The following is a 21250-nucleotide window of genomic DNA, read 5'->3' on the forward strand; positions in this document are numbered from 1 at the left end:
CCCGGTCCGAGACATACATTAATGTCGGGGCCGGATGGACATCACGGCGTCGGCTTCGCTCAAAGTGACCCGGCCTATGAGGAAGTTGTAGGCAGACGAGCCGTCAATAACCACGAACTCGGACATAACATTCTTGGCCGCACTTCCCTCGCCGAACATTACTGGCAACTTGATTGATCCTGGGGTACAGTAGGCCTTTAAAAAAAGCGTACAACGGTTTGGTGTAGGGGCTCAAGTCTTCAACCTTCAGACCGAGGCCGAGGAAACATTCTCTGTACATAATGTTTGTGTAGGCGCCCGTGTCAATCAGGCATCTCTTCACCAAGTGGTTGGCTACGTCCAGGTGGACCACAAGTGGGTCATTTGTGAGGAGCGATGACTCCCTCGTAGTCTTTCTTCCCAATGGTCATATCGGGGATGTTGGAAGCGGGGGGGTTCTTTGTGTTGGGCACAAAGTTGATGGCCCGATATAGTTCATTCAGGTGCCGTTTGTGCCCATGAGCGGACCCACCGTTCTCGTTGTCCCCGATGACGACATTGACTACTCCTACCCGCTCAGAAACGGATTTCTTATTTGACCGTCAAGCATCTGTTTTTTGCCTCCGCTACGTATTTGCCGAGACTTCCCGTTCGGATTAGATCTTCAATGGCATTTTTCAAATGCGGCGATCGTTGTTAAGTGGCCGGTGTGGCCGTGGTACTCACAGTACTGGCTCGTGTCACCGTCACTCCTCGCCCTAGGGGGCCTTTCCCACTTTTGACCTTCGTTTTTGCTCAGGGCGAAGACCTCGGCGGCAGATACAACCAAAGGGGTGTGATTATTGTCGCTTCCGTAGTACGGTGCCGAACTCCCCGGCGCCCGCCGAGTTACATTTCTGGCGATCGCGCACCGTGACCTATTATTGTCACGGCGTTCTTCATCCGGGTTGTCCTCCCGGTGGCTCTTCTTCTCTGAGTGATCGGCCTCGCTGGGGCCTACCCAGGTTTTGTGGTAGTCCTCCACTTTGATGGCTTGATCAGCCAATTTCCTGGCGGCGTCCAAGGTCGGCCGCCGCTTTTGATGAGCTCGTTTTTAGGTCTCCCCTTGGGAGGGCTTTCATCGCCGCGAAGGCGCCGGTTCATTGTTCAACTCACGAATTTCTTGAACCTTGGCGTCGAACCTCTTCACATAACCGGAGAGACTCGCCTCCCTCGTCGATAGTCGGGAGGTCCGATGTCTCCACGGCCCTCCTCTTGTTGCGGGAATATTGGGCTAGGAACGCGTCCTTTAGGTCGGCGTAATAAAGATATACCGACCCGTCGGGTAGCCCCTTGTACCAACTCGTGCCATCCCATGCGGTGTCGTTGGGAAGATTCGGCACCAAACCTCATCGAGTTGCTCCCATACCGACATGTGAGACTCGTAAGCCTCGACGTGGTCGGTCGGGTCACCTTCCCCTTTGTATGCTATAGGTGGTAACCCGACTAGTCGGCAGGAGGGATATCTAGGACGTAGGCGCGAGGGGTGTCGACCACCATGTCGAACGACACGCGGCGATCGGCTCCTCGCATTCCTAGTCCGGCTTCTCTCCTCGTAGCGAGAAGGACTTCTCCTCCGACTCTGGTGAGTCGGGCTTCTTCTCCAACTCTGACGAGTTGGGCTTCTTTCGCTCCTCCGGGGTGTGCCTCGTTCGTGCCGCGGCGACGCTGTCTTCTCACGAGTGCGAGAAGGACTTAGGTCTACCACGACCACTTTGGGCTCCTCCGGTGTCTTGACAGGGTCGCCTTCTCCTAATGCTCCGTTCAAGTTTCTTGGGGTCACATTTTGGGCCCTGGTCTCCTGGACGGTTTTCGCCGCTCTTGTCGGCGTGACAGTGTGAGCCGGCGTACTCCCAATTAGGTCCAGGAGCATCTTCAGTTTTGCTGCGTCGACCACATGTCCCATGATGGTGACCTGGTCGGCAGGCAGCGGAGTGTCTGGTATTATTGGCATCCCGTACTCCGGTTGAATCACTTGACCGGCGGAGGGTTGCACAACTCCAGATTTGTGGACGGTATCATCCTGGTAGAATTCGGTTTCGTCAGTCGCGAAAACCTCTTGTTGTTTCGACATCTTCTTGGCTTTTGGGGTGGGTTTTTTGTGTGTATTTTGTTTGGGAATGAATGTGACTAGCTTCTAGTGTCTTCCCCACAGACGGCGCCAATTGTTCCGGGTGTAATTCCAGAGCAAGTATTGTTACCACCCGTGGCTTGTAGAATGATGTCTTGAGTTGAATCCCTCTTGTCTTTATCGTTCCACTCGACCTCTCCTGCAACAATGAACGAACTGAGGGCTTGGCTTTGTGCCAAGCGTACTCACTCCGACGCTCAAGTCAGTAAACTTAGAGGGATAAGTTGTTGTTACTTGGCTAAGGATGTATTGTAGAGAGATAAGGAAGATACTACCAGATGAATAGTGATTCTTAGGTTAATTTATGGATCCTTTCCTCAATGAAGGTTGAGGAGTATTTATAGACTTTCACCTTTTGTCACGTAGTGGCCAAGTGGCTAGCAGGTGGAAAGACCGTTCTACCCTCGGCCGATGGACCTATGGCAGGCCGGCCGAGGGTCCTTGGATATGAGTACGCGGATATGTGTCCCGGCTGGCTGGTTGCCATGCCGAGACCAGTGACAGCCGATAGGTCGACGGCTAGGGTCGCTAATTTGTCTAAGTCGTTGACTTTGCTGTGGATATCCTTGACCTTGCTCAATGTGTTGACTTGGTCAGCGGTGCAGAATATGCCCCATCATTTTGAAAAAAAGAATTTAAAGTTTGATCTACCCCATTAACAAATTAAACGTTATTGGTCTACATAATATTATGTAGATTTGTCAAATTGACCAGAATTGCAAATATGTCTTAACTTAAACCGTTTTTTCATGGTCATAACTCATAAACCCTTAAATCTTGACCCGCTACAGACTAAGTTACAACAAAACAACTTGCTAATTTAGGACCAACACCTAGAGGTGTTAAATTCTAAGACGACCTGAAAACCTAACCCGCCGGATCTGCTTTTTCCAAGGTCAAGATCCATACAATCTCAACTCGGTATCCGTTTAGCCCAAACCTGAAATGACCCGTTAAATGAGGGTCGAAACCCCACTCGATATAACCCGTTAATCCAAATCCAAAATGATCCGTTAATTTTGAGTCGAAACCCAACCCAAACGGTTCAATTAAAGATGATTCAAGAAGTTTACTAAAATATTATATATTATCTTTGAAATAATAATAATAAAAAATTATTTTTTATACTTTTAATTACATAAATAATTAAAAAATTAATATTATAAAGTTTTGTAACCTTTAATAATAAAAAAAATATTAAAATAACTTAATTTTTATAATTGTGTAAATATAATTAATACTTCTATAACTATTTAATATGATTAAAATATTAATATTAAATATGTCCTAATTTTTTTAAAAAAAATATTATCTCAATTTAAAAATAATGTAAAAAAGGCGTTGAACACTATTTTTCCCCATATACTGACCATAATCCGACCCGTAATCCATATGACCCGATCAGTATGACCTGACTTACGACCCCACTCGTCCGACCGGTGTGACAGGTCTACCAACATACGTACAAAATGTGAGCTCAATCTTATATAAAAAGATTAGTGAAAAATATTTATTTAACGCACCTAAAATTAATTTAAAGTGATCATAATTCCCGTGATTTGCATGGTGAGTCATAATTTCAATAAAATAAAAGGCATTTCTTTGACAATATTAATTAGGGTTGGTCTTCCCCAAATAACAAAAGTTACTTTAATAAAAAAATATTTTATTTCATGTATTTATTCCCAGGAAAGAAAAGGTTATTTTATTTTACATTGACTTTCGTGTATACTGGTTTCAAAGAGATTTTAGTTAGGAACAAAATGATTTTATTTTTTGTTAGAATAACTTTTTTCCCCTAAATAAAACCTAAATTTATTAAAAGTTTGATATCATACAACGTAATTATTATACACAATCAATGTCATTAAATTAAGAAATACTTTTAACAGTATATCAGTTTTTTTGGTTTAAGATGCTCTTATTTACCCATAAAATGTCATGTCATATTTGGTGAAATTATATGATGTCTTGTCAACAGTGACTTGGAGGATTAATATATTATATGATCATACAAATATGTGTTTGTGTTAGGGATAAGCATTGGTTTAAGACAAAATCTGACCAAACCAAAACCCGAAAAGAAATTTGTGTAAATTGAAGATCGGACCTAAAAGTTGCGATCTTGGAACCTGAATTTTTAAGCCGGGCTCGATCGTTGACCGAAAAGTACAATTTATCGCTATTAGAGGACGTTTGGTTAGGGGTATTAAGGAAAGGGAATCAAACCCCCCCCCCCCTTCCCTTTAAAGTTGTTTATTTTATCATTTTACCCATTTCCATTCCCCTCTTCATTTCTCCCCATAGGCCATACCCCCAAAATAAATACCTCTAATTTCATTCCCCCACTCCCCCAAGGGCCAACCGGCCAAGGATGTGGGATAACTATTCCTTACCTTACCCCTCCTCACTCGAACAACGCCAATTACGCCATAACCACCGCTATATGCCCCACCCCTACCACCACAACAAATGATGACACCACTCACTCACACGACCACAACCGACACTACTTTATTGCCCCATTTCCGACAATAGGTCCCGCTCATACTCTTCGCCGGTGATGCGCTTTATACCATTGACCCCACCCAAAACCACCAGAATTGGTGTTTTGAGGGGCGAGAAGGAGTTTTTGTGCTTCTACGCCTCATGCTTTTTGATCGAGTTTTTTTTCCTTGAGCCCGAGTTGCCAGTTTAACTCGGCTCGTTATCACCCCTAGTACTAACTATCTATTTTTTCTCACTCTGAATCCCTCCGCCTTTTTTTGCTAACCAAACAAATAAAATTACCCTCCAAAAAATCTTATCCAACATATACTATGGTTATTCAAACAAGGCTACATAACAAACAAATCAATCTAATGTACAACTTTAACTAAAACAATTTGCAAAATAAAAATAAATTAAAACGGGCTGTCTTATATCTAAACAATACAGTTAATACCGTTTACCGTTTCTTTTCAATACAGTTACAAAAATAAGTTTTGTAAGAAGATTGAGGTCCATAACACTCTCCCGGAAATGATATCATTGCTCACTTCGACGACACATATCTATCAGACTGCCCTTCAAGGAAGACGATCCACGTAGACGAGCCAACCTGCATGACTGCTCGACCATTACACTGTAAGTGGATTCCAGTTCCCATGGGATCACTCCGAAATCATCATTATATTCCTCCATTCCTTTTACCATGAACTGCCACATGAAAGAACCAGCACCAGCCCCATTGCTTTTGGCAGACTTGTATGTAATTTCATCCACAATTTTGATTAGCTTATCGCGATGACCAGGTTCAAATCCCTCCGTATGGCCTGACAGTCCGAATTCAGACAGAATGACTGGCTTCTTGAGTTGTTTTTCACCATCTTCAAAGTGAGATGATATCCACTTTTTGGCAAATTCCAGTTTTTCATCAAGATTTTTATGAACCCTGTGTCCCAGGTATAAACGTATAATAAGCTCACGTAAATTCATAACAGCGGGCGACTAATAGAGTAAATACATATAAGAAGATAAATAGTCACTTACCACTTGTCAGGGTACATATGAAATGAAGCGAAATCAATAGTAGGTATATGGTTGTTGCGAATAAAATCAGTGCCAAGTGAACCTTCAAATTTAGTTGGGTTATCAGCTGACTTGGGACTATTTGAATCATAGAATCCTTCTAGGCCTATTGTCACCAGGTGCTTCTCATCGATTGTTTTAATATACTCTGACATCTCTTTGATCCAATCCTGCATTTCCATATCAAGATGAAATTTCAGGAACACGGTAACAATATAAAAAAGGAGCTTGTAAATTATGATACACTAAGGTGGTTCAACAACTCACTTGAAGGGTGTCTCCTGAAGGGTCAGATGTGCACCGTGGTTCATTAATCAACTCCCAAGCAAGTATAATTGGATCTTCCCGGTACTCTATTCCAGTGATGGTATTCTTCCTCGTAAGCACAGTCTGAACAAGTTTCACACAAGTAGCAGTCATACCTCATTACGTATAAAATTGAACTACATAATTTATGATGCACAAAAGATAGATAGAAAGAGGTAGAATACCTTGACAAAATGTTTGAAATAGCCCTGGGTGGTTGGATCATAGAAGAAAGAGTCATTAGAGGAACTTATGCCAAGGCCTTCGTCCCATGCCCATTGTACATACTGTGTTTTTCCACCATAGGCATGCAGATTGTTCACTAAACTTAAGATTACCCTTACTCCATTATTTCTGGCTTCCGAAATCACATAATCCAGTGCCTGCAGTTTACATAAATCTTGGGTAAGACTGATATATAATGCAATAACCATGGTTGTATTTGAATCGGTATCAGCTATATTTATAACGCAATGACTGTAATAAGGCGGCTACAACATCGTGTAATTCCACAAACTTATGGAGTTAGAACCCCTTAGTTCTAGGCCGAGATTCCTGTTATGGACGAGACATGATACGATTATTTGCTAACATAATCGCCAATCATAGTTCAACCGGACTGAGATATTTTAAATAGTATTGAAATTTGATTTCAGTCCGAATCAAGACTCAAATTAAATGGAATTTGACATACTCGAACCTCAATACACCTTAACGAATACCAACCGAACTGATTGACTTGAACTAAAGAGTGAACTATTTGTCATTAAAACACCCCCATATTGTGAGTTTTCTCATTGATTCTTTATTCAGGATTGATACTTTGAATTATTACTTTCAAAATAAGAAATATAAAAAACATTAAACCAAATAGTATTGAAATTTAGCATGATCTAAATCTAAACTGGATAACCCATTTACCAGGTTTACTACTTTGACAGTTTTGATGGACATCATTTCAGATTTATTTATTTTTGTATTAGTTTGTCATGTCTACCTAATGCCAACATGGCAAAATATACAAATCACCTAACACTACTATTTATCTAACAAACATTGATTTGATCAGAGTATACATCTCGATCGATAGCAACCTTATATAGAGTATAGACTATACTAACCACCTTGTCAAAGTATAAAAAGTAAGATCTCAGGCTTACATAAGCCTGATAGCAAATAAATAAGACCAATAATAATTTCAACACCTACCAAATAATAGTCCACGTTTCTCCGATATACTTTCACTACACAAACTCTGACAAACAGCTACATTCTTACATCATATTTTAGAAATATACAAGTAGTCTACCAATTGGCTCATCACAATCACAATCACTTTTAAACTTTGACCTTGTCTGAAACTTGCTTCTACTTTTCCATACGCAAATTCTTTATTTCAGACGGCTAATTCCGTCTGAAACAAATTCAATATTGTAACCACAATGGTCTAGCAAAATGGTCACAAAATCTCGTCTTATTGTTATACCCAAAATGACCCATCTGAAGGGAGACCGACTAAAAAACAAAACAAATTCTACAATCAGTTACAAGTAACATTGCATTAAATCATTAAAACCAACAGTTTTTTTTTTTTTTAAAGTGAAGAAGGCAACACATGTAACCTGATGTATGTGGGGATAATAACAAAGATCTTTGTCTTCCCTACCATACCAGGAAGGTCCTACCGTAACCTCCATAAGTAATTTCAAATTTGCTAAATTTCGTTAAAGACGGCTTAAAATTATTTATACGACTTTGTCCGCAAACCATGGTGTTTTATATTATCTAGCTACGGATTTTATTTCAACAATTAATCTTTTGTAACTGTCTAAATCTAAGTTTTTATTTGGTATTAATAATTCACAAAAACTTGTAAGAGATACGGTCTCTCACTAAAATATTGATCGTATTATGTAAATTAAAATTTGTACTAGAACTCAATTAAATCACAATTTAAGACCGGAGGATTGACAGAAAATGGATTAACCGAGAAACATAAACCCACTCAACTCAGATCAAAATAAAAGGAAAAGCATAAATTTGAAAAAAGCTAATACTAAAAGTAAAAATGAGAAGGGTAACGGTAATGTACCTGAAAGGTTTGTTGGTCGAATTGACCAGGAGAAAGCTGCAAAGCATGGTAAGTGCCGTCATTAAAAGCCCAAGTTCTACAAACGGTAAGACCCATTTTAGAACCTTGTTGAAGCATCTCCTTAGTCCTTGGTCTACTAATCTCATCAACAGCATGATCCATTAACCAATAAGAATTCCATCCATTTATGTAAAATGGTTTACCATCCAACATAAATTGATGCCCAACTACTTTTACAAAGCTATAATTTTGCCTGTTTAACCCACCCAAATTACCACCAAATGCCATGAAAATCAATGTCATTATTATTGCGAACCCGGCGATTGGGAAAAACATTCCCTTTTTTGCAAACAATTTTTTCATAACACCATGAGATGTTGCCATGGTGGTTTATTTTTTTGGTGATTTTGGGATGCAGGCTTTGTAATTTTGATGTCAAGAGTTGAGACTTATATATATGATTTTGAAATGTTTGGGTTGTTACGAGTATTTTTATTAACGAAGGAGTGGTTATGTTGTTGCTTGTCCGACGTGAGGACTTGAGTTTTGCACACCCATTTTATTTATCAATTGGTCTCCCTTGTGACGGGTTACCATTTGTGGCGGATATTTTGTGAGATAAAATGGTAACAAAATGGGTTAGTGGAGAAAGGGAACCACATGAATAGTGTTGCAGAGAGAGAAAAAGTGGATACTTTGTGAGGTAAAATGGTATCCGTCACTCAAGAGTGACGGATATGTGCCGTCACAAACAAGAATTTGTGTTTATTTAATTACTTCTCAATTATTTACGAAAAATAATTAAGCTTGCGGTTGTTGACTTTATGGGCTAAGCCCACATTTCGTACCTACCCAAAAGCCCAAATAGATACTCTTGTGTGTATCACACTGAACACAAATTGTTTAAAGACGGTCTTATTGTATAAGACCATTCAATTAACTACTAAAAGCCCAATACATTAAAAATGAATTAGACAAAAATTAACTGTATGCCCACCTTTCTAGTTTCCACACTACACTCTACGCTTTCCTTCTCTAAGTCTCAACCACTTTAGTTGTTCGCTTGAGTCAACTTCGATTTTGCCCCTGAGCCATTGACGCCGCCATGGATGATAATCCCCAACTTCAATCTCATAAGCCGATTTATATTATTCCTCTGCACAAATATTTATTCCAAGTCAATGAATTTATTAGTTAAAACCTTATGTTCTCAAACTAAAACTAATAGTTATTAATCTAAAAACCTTGCTTGACAAAAAAGAAAGTAATATTGTAATTTTTAACAATAATGTAGAAACTTGAGTTTTGAAGATAATTATATGGAGTTTTCAAGTTAAAATTTGAAGTTTTAAGTTAAAAATTTTAGATTTATTTGGACAAGTTAAATTTTTTGCAAGTCGATAAATTTGTTAGTTAAAATCTTATGTTCTCAAACTAAAATCTATAAAATCTAGTAATTAAAAGGGTACCTAAACATCAAATTTAAATGTGACATGTCAAATTTAAATGTGACTTGACAAATTAATATGACATGGATTATCAATTTATTATTATAAGGCATTAATTAAATTCACTTATCCTATTTATTAAATGAACAACCACAAAGCTGACGTGTCAGCCTGTGGTTGAAAGTGCATTTTTTTTATTTATCTAAGAAATGGCCCCACCCACGTTCCCTAAGCATATTTCATTTTTTTTTATTTACACTTACGTATAAGTATATAACTCATGTAAATTGCTAATACTATTATATTCCCCATTTATTTATAACATGAGTATGCTATACAGAATAAAAATAACCAAATAAACTGCTGAAAAAAAACAATTATATCAGAATACAATTAATGACAACAATAAATATACACAAATTATCCATAATTCCATAGCAGTATGCTACGATCGAAAAAATAGACCTATAACAAAACAAAAAATGAAAAAAAAATGAAAAAATTGACAAAAAGCCTATGAGTGAACATTCACATAAATAATTTTTGAAAATAAGCTTCAAAATAATTAAAAATGTTAAATTTTTATGAAATGAAAAAAAAAACAGAAGTATAAAAATAGGAAAATATGAGATTATCGTCTTTAATAGCCACAAATCATCTGCAACAAGATAAAATCGAATGAGGGAGATTTAAAATAAAAATATACTCACAAAACATATTAAATCTGGAGAATATTTATAATAAGAACACACCTAAAATATAACAAAAATTAGCTGATAATTCGGGCAAAAAGTTTTTATAATGAAGTAAGTATAAAAATGGAGTTAAAAAAAAGTATAATATGGATTCAAGATGATCATGATCATCATGATAAATGAGATGGGAGAATATTCATTCTTTGATAAATGTTAGCAAAGGTGACAAAGAGAAATTGAGAAGGTTTGGTAGAGAAGGTGAGAGACGGCTGAGTGAATTGATGATTGAATGTTTTTTTTTTAGTTAGTTATAAATTGGGTTAAATAGGGTATGTGTCCAAACACCGATCGTTCAAGTGAAATGTTTAAGTGACGTATTTGCTTAATTAGCCTTTGATCATTTTCGTCCGAAAAATAAGACGAGATATTGATACCACTTTACAGCGAAATCTGACCACTTTTGGAAAAAAAAATCATACGATGTAAACACTAGCTAGACTATTATGGTCATAATTGACCATAGAATAGGCTCAAAACTCCACCTTATTGTTTCAGACTAAAATGACCCATCAAAAACAAGAATTGCGTTAGCTTATAGTTTACTCCATAATTTATTACTCCGTAGAATTTATATGTTTTACGTATGAGCATACAATTATCGCCTTAAATTGGGTGATATGCGCCATATTAAAATATATAAGTAAGGTTATATGAGTTACGGGTCGAGTTACGATCAATGTACAAGTCAAGGTGAGTTTATGCTGCCATATTTAGTACCATTTTTTAAAATAGATAATAATCTAAATTTAATATTAATAATTAACCATATTATGGTTTAAATATTATTGTCGGAAAATTCACGTGGTACCCTCGAACTTTGCCATTTTTCGCGTGGTATCCAACTTTTTAAGTTTGTACACATGATATCCTTGAAATTTAATTTTCAAGAACAACATGTCCATTTTATCGTTTTTAAAATTTTCAATTGAGCATAAATTATAGACCAAAAATCGGAATTGAATAATTTTTTTTTCCAAATTGATTAACTCTTCGAGATCTATAAATTGATAAAATGAAATTGGTCATTCGGAAATGTATGATCGATGATATGTTTGATTTGAGATTTTCGTTAAAAAAAACCCTATAAAATGTCAGTCGGCAAATTTTTTTCTCTAATTGTAGATTATGACGAGATAATCATTTAATGAAAAAAAACTGGCCGATTCTGAATTCCGATCTAGGAGTTATGCGCAATTGAGATTTTTTAGAGCGACAAAAAGGATATGTTGTGCATGAAAATCAAACATGAAGGGTATAATGTACACAAACTTAAAAAGTTGAGTACCATGTGCAAAATGGCAAAGTTCGAGGATATCACGTGAATTTTCCGTATTATTTTTTATATTAAAAGAATTATAAAAAATATTATTTTTTAAATAATTATATTAATATTAAATGATACAAAAGTGCTACGGAATATAAACAGAATTTTTAATTGTATTGTAATTAAGGTATTATATTACTAATTATTTAAATTAGATTATATAACTATTAAAGTACACGTCTAAACTAAACCAATACTCACATCTACTACGAACTATGGAGTATGGGCTTTCTGATAGAGGCGACAATCATTGACATGGCCCGAAAACACGACACGAAGTTAGCGGGTTAGGGTCAAGACGTAGTAACCCATTTAAGTAATTGGGTTGACAAGACACGACATGAAACTTAAATGGGTCAGATTAGGGTTGATGTCTTTTGACACGAACCCGACACGAATAACTCATTTATTTAAAATTGTCATACTATATTTGGCTTGAGTAAATAATTCAACAAACAACTTAAAAATAAGCATTTTCATTCATCATTTTTGGGATATTAGGGCTATAAAGCGTAGTTTGTTGTATTAGTTTATTGGGTTAAACGAGTTAAGTGGGTTAAAAATGAACTGCTTAAAGATAAATGAGTTAAATAAGTCACGCTGGGTTATAGAAAAATTAAATGGGCCGGATTAAGAATGAGACAAATGACTCATTTATGTAATTGAGTTGGGTTAGGGTTAGGGTAGTGGTGAGCCATTTAATATTGACACGAACACGAACACGACACGACCTGATTTATTTGTCAGGTCTACTTTCTGATTAGAGAGTATATATATGCTTTCTAATTGAATACGGATGAGATAGGTATATTCAGACAGAATATATATCAGCTATTATAGTGGGCTAAGACCGTATAACGGGCCAAGTAGCCGATCAGATAGGTTGGACAAATGTAATTCGGCTACACATGTCATGGTTCGGGTTAGAGTTGGAATACACATTAGAATTAGTTTATAGGGTCTTTAATTTTATCATTTTTTAAATCGAAATAATATAATTTTATACATATTTAATATTAGTTATTTTAATCATTTTAGTTACTTTTTGGTATTTATATAATAGCAGTTCTACAAATTTTAATTTATTTTAATAATTTTTTTTCTTACCAAATAGTATAAAAGCTATATATATTCAATTTTTGAATGATGTTTGTCATTTAATGTAATAATATTAATCATGTTTTTTAAAAGTTACAAATGAAGTCTAAAACCTTAAATCTAATTTACAACTAAACTTAAATCATATTTATTTCAACCTTTTTATAATTACAATGTCTTTAATAGGAAACCCATGCAATTTGCACGGGTTTAAAACTAGTTTTCCTTTAAAAATCAAACCATCTTCCGTTACCTTTAAACTTAAGTAACTCAACTAAAAAAATATGCATTAACTATAAGTTACTAATTTCAAACCATATTTCATACGGAGTAGTATTATATGTATTCAACATAAAAAAAACTGAATACATAAAAAATTAAGAACGAAGAAGAATAAATGAAGTTAAAAACAAGAAAAAATTCGTATTATCACTAATTCACTATTGTTGTTACTGTAAAAAAAATATTATACTATAACTTTGCGGTATATAAAAGAGGTTATACAGAACTAATTAATCAACAAATGAGTATTAAAAATCATATAACCAGTGACGAAGCTATGTCTGGACCTAGTGGGCCATGGCTAGGTGAGTTTTTCTGGATAAGTAGTAAATACGTAGTATGTTAATCAATGAAGTGAAGTTGGTATAGTGGTTTGTTCATTGTGTAACTGTGTATTATCTTATCTGAGGTCGCGTGTTCGTATCTTTATAGCCACATTTTGAATGTATTTGTTTTTACAACTTCTTAAATTAATTTGTCTAGATAAATCATTACTCATTAGTGATCGCCGCCTTTCTCCCACTTTAATTAATTTTATTATAAAATCGTCTTATTACGTGCAATTCAATAACTTTAACAAAAATAAATATTAATCTGTAACATACATACTCCGTGAGAGGTGAGACCGTAAAAATTCTATGGAGTATTATATATCGACAATGCTATCCCAATGGCGTGAGATTTGCGATGAGTCGATGAACGAATATACATCGATGAAATGAAAACTGGCCCCATGCCCCCATTTTGTCCTAGCTTTGTCCCTCCCTGCATATAACCTAACAATTTGTAATTTTTCGGCTTAGGGTGACACTAATGTTTCAAACGTTAACAACCCGACCCGCCACCGTCATAACACAATCCTAAGGGGTGTTACAAACTCCCCCACTTAAAGACTATAACGTCCTCGTTGTGCATCAAACTTTGACTGCAGCTAAGCCTGGAATCCTCCTAAGCACAAGCTCACCACACAGTCGCATGGTTGCTCTGATACCATTTATAACAGCCCGACCCGCCACCGTCGTAACACAATCCCAATAAGATGGGATGCATACCTTTGGGCCCATTATTTCTCCTCACTTAAGCCTAAAAGCACAAGGCCTTGTTAGTAAGTGGTGGGTGGAATCCCGTATAAACATATTACTAGTTCCTCAATTTCCCGATGTGGGACAACTTTCCTCTCAATAACTTGGGATGTTACAAAATCTCATATTCCTAATATGTGATACTCCGATAAATATTTTGAAACTTAATTTTTAAAAAAAATTATAATGTTTTGGATTTGTTGCAAAACATATTTTCATAAGAGATCCTACATTTAAAACAAAAAAAAAGGAGGTCTTAAAAATATAGGGTTGATAAAGATTGGAATTCTTACGTTTGAAATATAATGATTAAAATATAAAATTTATGGAAAATAAAATATTTATTTAATTTAAGTAATTTACAAATAAATTCTATAAGTACTTAAGTGAAATTAAAAGAGTAGTAATACCATGTAGTTAGTTTATGAAATTATTTTACGTAAAAGATAAGGTTTTTGTAAAAAAAAAAAAAATCAAATTGCATTGTTTAGCAATCCCCCCTACTACTAAGAGAATAAAAATTCTCTTAGTTTTCCCGCCTAAAGAAACTTCTTAATTTGGCCTATTTTTCTGGATACTACTAACACAACAAGATTTGATGGATTGTAAATTGTGGACCTTATACGTAGCTCACTTGTTCTATCTCATCTATCAAAGTAAAAGTTATTAATAGCCCATAATTTTGGACTCTACATGTTATATTATAAGCTAGATGAGTGAACTTGATTTCGTATAAATTTAAATTTATATTATATTTATATGTTACCTCTTTTGTAAGAAATCATCATTATTTATTATGTAAATTTTTGTCTTAGTAATATGGACTATTTTTTGAAGGATGTAAAAACACTTATGTATTTTCTATTAGAAATAAAAAAGTAAAAACATTATTTTAATAATTCGTAAATTGTCTTTTTCGACGCGAGGAATAGTTTTTACTGCTTTTCGTTTAAAGGTCAATACGCTTTTTAATAAAATTATACAACTAACTTAATAATTGTGGTATTAATGTCATACATTAGTTGCATGTAACGGTATAAAATTATTGTGTTATTTTTAATAGTAAAAAAATAACTTAACTTAAAATGTCTTCTTATGGTAGTAAACCTTTTTTTCAACCTCTTATTAATATTATATTTAGTAGATTATAACATTAAATTTAAAGTATACTTCAGTTATGCAAATAATTTAATTGATAATATCTCTTTATAAAATAAATATAAAAAGTACCGTGCTATAGCACGGGAACTACACTAGTATATTTAGTAAGTAAAACTAAAATTATTATATTTACAATTTATAATTTTGCGTTCATGGTGATTTTAAATGATACTCTCTCCATTCCGCCTTTTGTTTAATTTTTCTTTAAAATTTGTTCCAAATTAATTATTTTTTCAAAATTTAATATGATAAATGACTTAACTATCAGTATCTATATAATATAATAAAAAGGCAAGATGAGTAGTTTATTATTTTTACGTGTGTCATATTGAGCAATTTTTAAGTGTCACATTTTATGTTATTGTTCGTTGCATTTTATTAGGAATAGTTTTTTTTTTTTTTTTTTTTTTTTTTTTTGGTGTAAACCGGGGTATCCACCATCGACAACAATATATAATCCCCTCGCCGCGGGTGCTCTCATAAGAGGTAAATGGCTGGCCAAAGAGTTTGCTCCATTTCCATGGGCAGGGATCGAACCCCTGACCTCATGGTTAAGGGATGAGGTGAACAACCACCACACCAAACCCATTTGATTATTTTATTATGAATAGTAAGAGAGTATGTGTTGGTATAAATTATGATACAATGAATTATCATAATTAAGATTATTTGTGGTATTATGATACAATGAATTATCATAATTAAGTGTATTAATGGTGACTTTTCAGTTGCTCACTAAATTTGTATAAATACCCCATCAAAGAACCAATGAATCAATCCGAATACAAACTTAAATGTTTGAAAATATATTAGTCAGGTCTCTTCAACAAGTGCTACTGTCAAACTGCACACAATAAGTGACAACAACCAGCAAAACATGAACCAACAGTGTCCCTTTTCCATTTTTTAAAACAATAAAAACAAAAAAGATAGTAGAGGGAAAAAAAATCTCATTTCTATTGTACGAATCATCTCCATTTCCAGTTGTCTATTTCTTATCCATTACCTCTATTAAACGTTAATATTATATATTGTTTCTCTTTCATATTATCCTCCTATTTCTATCGAGATTGTGATACCCCTATATACCACGGAGCCTTAACAAGACCTTCCCCAATATATAAGGGCATTACCATCTCGGTTGCCCGACGAAAGCAATCATCAAAAGTTGATAAAAGAACATTTATAATTATTTTACAAGTGACCAAACCAAAACTACTGATATAAACGATACACCTCATCAACACTATGTAAACTACTCCTGTCAAGACTCGTGGAGACTCATCCCGCCAAGAATCCAGCTACCATCCAGGACATCACCTGCTAAGACCGACGACTGCTCACCATAAGGGATCACGGCAGACACAACAGAAACAAACAAGAAATAGCCACACAAGGTCAGTAACTGAGGCAACACATCAACAACCACAGACACTACACAAGTACACAAAACACATACACACCACATCTCCGATCAATCACCGTCACCGACTGTCCACTGGACCAGCCCTGCTAGTGGGGGACCGCAGCCATTCCCACCTAAGCCCCGCTCATAATACTGAGCGATAACCCTGTCCCACTAATGTGCACATCCCCTCCCGTGGCGGGTTCCACGGAGGGCGAAACTAGGGTTTGAAGCCACTCCCGCAAGCGACTCCACTCAGCCGAGGGCGCACCTCGATAACCATAGACAATCAATCACAATCAGCTGCATCACAACAACAACCAACGAAACAACACAACACCAACCGATTACCATAATCAATCAACCACATCGACACTACAATCAACACAACAACCGACACACTAAACAACCAACAGAAACTGAGTAGGCGAACCTACCTTTAGCCAACTGCAGCGATTCCTTGATCAATCACAAGACATCAACCAAGCAAACAAAACCCCTATACAAACAGTACAAATACCTATTACCATCGCTACCACCCTACAAGAAACAACAACGACAAAGGTGATGATGATGACATACCTACGCATCGCATATCGGGCTCAAGACCGCTACCCGACTAAAGCAACCTATCCCCAAGGCACAAGCATCCTCAAAAGCTCCCATGGATGGAATTATGGTGAAGGAAATGAGGTAGGGCGACATCTAGGTCTGAAGGAAGGAGGCGGAAATGATTTTCGATTCTATCAAAACACGATTATAAACCCTTGCTGAAAAGACGCTACTCGATTGAGTAACCAACTCACTCGATCAAGTGGCCCCTACTCGGTCGAGTACCCAAGCTACTTAGTCGAGTAGCCTCGACTAGATCGAGCACCACTCATCCCAAGGCCTATCGCAACATGAGACACCGCTTGTACGAATTCTCAATGGCTACATCACGCCTCTAATGTCGGTCAACTGGTCCCTAAAAGGACGGGTATTACAGTCTTCCCCCCTTAAAAAGAACTTCGTCCCCGAAATTCGACTCATCCTCCCCCAAACCACACAACAAGACCAAGGTCGACACCACTGTTTACCCGACACAGGTCAACAACTCTCTAGAATTACTATCCCACTACGTATGTCCATCAAACATCATCATCGTCAATTGTCCAACACACACCACACACTCAAGTCTCGAAGAACCTATACTTGAATTACCGAACACACAACATGCAACACAACGGTCCTATCACAGATTCACAACAATGTATGATTCATAGCCACACAACGCAAAACTACTGATGACAACCCCGCTACTGCTCATGACATCATATACTCATGATAACATAACGAATGATTACTTAAAATAAGGTATGACGACATGTCATCTTGTTCGACAATTACTAATTCTCACTTAAATATACAATTTCCACAACAAAACTATTAAAACAATTATAAACTCGTACTTGGAATGTAACAGAGATATTATAAAACATGACAAACATACGGCAAAATTGTGATAATTACGGCATTTTCCTTTGCGACATTACTCTTCCCCTCTAAAAAGGAACTTCGTCCCCGAAGTTCACCATCAAACGACTTTCTTGTCCCTTAACCCGACACCTATTGCATGTTACTGACATTACTCATAAACCATCACTAACATCGATTCATATACACACGGTATTTTACTAATGGACACTATGCGTTCACAACCCATACAAACGTAAATCATTGGAATTACACACTACTTTACGGACACATACATATATATATATATATATATATATTATATATATATATATATATATATATATATATATATATATATATATATATATATATATATATATATATATCCTGTGACAAACTAGCGACTTCTCAATAACTTGGTATTATACAACCACACGGAAGAAGTGAGAATATTATAAACATATTATTCGACCAAACCACGACAGGCGGTACGTGCATGAAGCTTACATGGTAACGCAAATGCTACTAAAACTGCGTGAATTGCTCAAGTCCCTATCCACGCATGATGTCCGACACCACATGACCATTACTCATATGCTATAGATATGTACATATGCAAATATGAACTTAAACAATATCACTCGCATGCCAAGTTTCCGCAACAATATGTGTCATTGTCCCGTCACACCTATATCTCACAAATTTCACTTATAACTCAAGCACAAGTCAAAACGTGACTAATAATGAGACTAAAACATGCTACGAACCATCAACAACTATGACTAATATCGAAACATCCAAAAATAAAAGCATTCAAACAATTTAAATTTCGGAAAGTGCCTGTAACAGTGACACTCGATCGAGTGGGTCAGGCACTCGATCGAGCTGGCCCTACTCGATCGAGTATCTTAGCTACTCGATCGAGTAGCCCAAGATCAGAATACCCCCCCTAATAGACACACATGCAGCTACTCGATCGAGTGAGGGGCACTCGATCGAGTTGCTATAGGTCAAGAATTGCCCAGAAATCCAAACACAAGCTATATAATCACATAACTACGAGTCGGGATGATAACCCGGCCACAAATCCTGTAACGCAAGTCCATAAATAAGCAGGTATGACCTTATGGCCACTGATACAAACCAAGTTCGAAAGAAAAGTACCAACCGAAACAACTAACATCCATCATAACCTACAAACATAACAGAAAAAAACGGAGTATCACTCTTGCTGTTGCTGCTGCTCGTCCATCACGGCATCCTCATCTCCACCATCACCCGAAGTGCCTGCTCCTGACGCACCAAGACCCGCATCACCTCCGGCTCCAGCATCTGGTCTCACGTACCAAGGGATCAAACCACCGTAAGGGTATAACTGAGGCGCTCCCCATGTAGACATATCCACCCCATAAGAGTGGAAAACCCCGATGCTGTCCCCGACTCCCCTCCACGAAACTGGATGAGGTCCCGAGGTCCCAATTCCCTGAACATATGCCATCTCATGCAAGTTCCGGATCATCAAGGTAGAGGACACTCTCTCGGCAAGGTAGCTCTCACGCATCTCCGGGGTATCAAAAGAAGGGTAACCAGGAAACGGGTACTGTGGTGGTACCGACTGCTGTGGCTGAGTCTCAACCACTCTCTCTCGCACTCGGCGTGGCCCTCTCCTCATCCTAGGTCGATCCTCCTCAGCTCTCACGTTTTCCCCCTTCCTCGGCTCAGGCATGACTCGGAGGATCTCCGGGTCGATGAAATACGTCTGCCTCGCAGGACGCCCAGCCTCCTCCTCCTCCTCGCCAGAATCGGCAGATATAACTGCCGCAGGTAAAGGCTCTGTCGGTGGGAGGTGCTCAGGAGCTGGTATCTTCATCCAACTCATGCCCCACACCCTCCACGCTAAATTGCCATCCTCCAAGGTTCTCAAGCATTTCAGGTCGAGGAAGTAAGCTCTGTCCAAGGTAGGTACCGGGGTGGCTAAAGGGGTGTAGGTCGGAGAAGCCTCAAAGCAAGTTAGCTTCTCAGCTAACCGTGTGGCAATGGCACCACAACTCAGGATGCTAGTGTTGGACGAGGCCATCAAAGCTAGACTGGCACACACTATGGCGGGAGCACTAAAGGTCACTCTCTCAGTCCGCTCGGGGTTAAGGTACGCCATCAGAAGCATCAACTCATGTGAGTTCAACTTACTCATATCCGATCTCTCGTAGAGGAGACACGACAAAGCACGAAGAAAGATCTTCAAAGTGACATGTTGCACATCATTGATCAACATGTTACTAGCAGTGGGAGCTGATTTCCCGGTGATACAAGGCATAAGACTGCTGATGCGTGTCTTTTATATGATGTTTTATACCTCATTTTACACGCATTTTAGAGCTCATTTTAGTAGTTTATGCTATTATTCCCCCTATTTCCGTCTACTTTCGTGTTTTTGTACATTATTGTAGAAATGTGAAGAATTCAACGGAAATTGAGCTAAATCCGTCCCCGAGTATCCTGCATTGCATTTTGACGTGGAGTATTCACTTAAGGAACGAGCTTGGTGCGCATTTCAAGGCCCGAAAGGCAAATCCACGAGATTATAAAAGTCAAGTACCAGCTAAAGCAGTCGATCAACCACTACCTTCAGTTGATCGACCAACTCACGGGATCCAGAGGCTACTGTACACTGCATCTCAGTCGATCGACCGGGTGTCATGGTCGATCGACCACATCGCTGCTTCAGACGAGAATTAAAAGATCGAGGAATTTAAAGCCCATTGTGTTTAGGTTTTAATAATAAGTGTTACGGATATTTGCTATATAACGTAACCTAGTTTCCAGAGATTATCATTCAGAAATTTACCTAGTTTTACATTCAGTTTAGTTTATCAATAATTAGGGTTCGGAAATATTGTTTTGCAAAGGATTTTCGTTCGAGCTTTTAATCATTCCTCTGCAATTTCGGTATTCCTTCTATTCTATTTCAGTTTATCTTTATCGCATTGATAGTATAGAAATTGCTAGCTAGTTTCCCAAAGCCGATATTATTGTTTTATGTTGTCTATTTGCTCAATCGTCTTAATCATGAATTCCGTAGATTTAATGATGAATCTTATTGTTGTTATCATTCTTAGTATG

General features: G+C 37.2%; 1 protein-coding gene across 1 annotated transcript; it reads right to left on the reverse strand.

Moving 5' to 3' along the window:
• Positions 1 to 4935: 4935 nt before the first annotated feature.
• Positions 4936 to 8650, reverse strand: LOC141599875 (mannan endo-1,4-beta-mannosidase 2-like). The gene is made up of 5 exons (XM_074420003.1): positions 8118 to 8650; positions 6211 to 6408; positions 5987 to 6109; positions 5681 to 5889; positions 4936 to 5582 (listed from the first exon to the last, which is right to left on the reverse strand). Exons 1-5 carry the CDS (start codon positions 8499 to 8501, stop codon positions 5177 to 5179), a joined length of 1320 nt encoding a protein of 439 aa, XP_074276104.1. The 5' UTR covers positions 8502 to 8650; the 3' UTR covers positions 4936 to 5176.
• Between the last annotated feature and the right edge of the window lie 12600 nt (positions 8651 to 21250).

This window comes from Silene latifolia, chromosome 9 (genome assembly GCF_048544455.1).
Source record: "Silene latifolia isolate original U9 population chromosome 9, ASM4854445v1, whole genome shotgun sequence".
Taxonomy (NCBI): Eukaryota; Viridiplantae; Streptophyta; class Magnoliopsida; order Caryophyllales; family Caryophyllaceae; genus Silene; species Silene latifolia.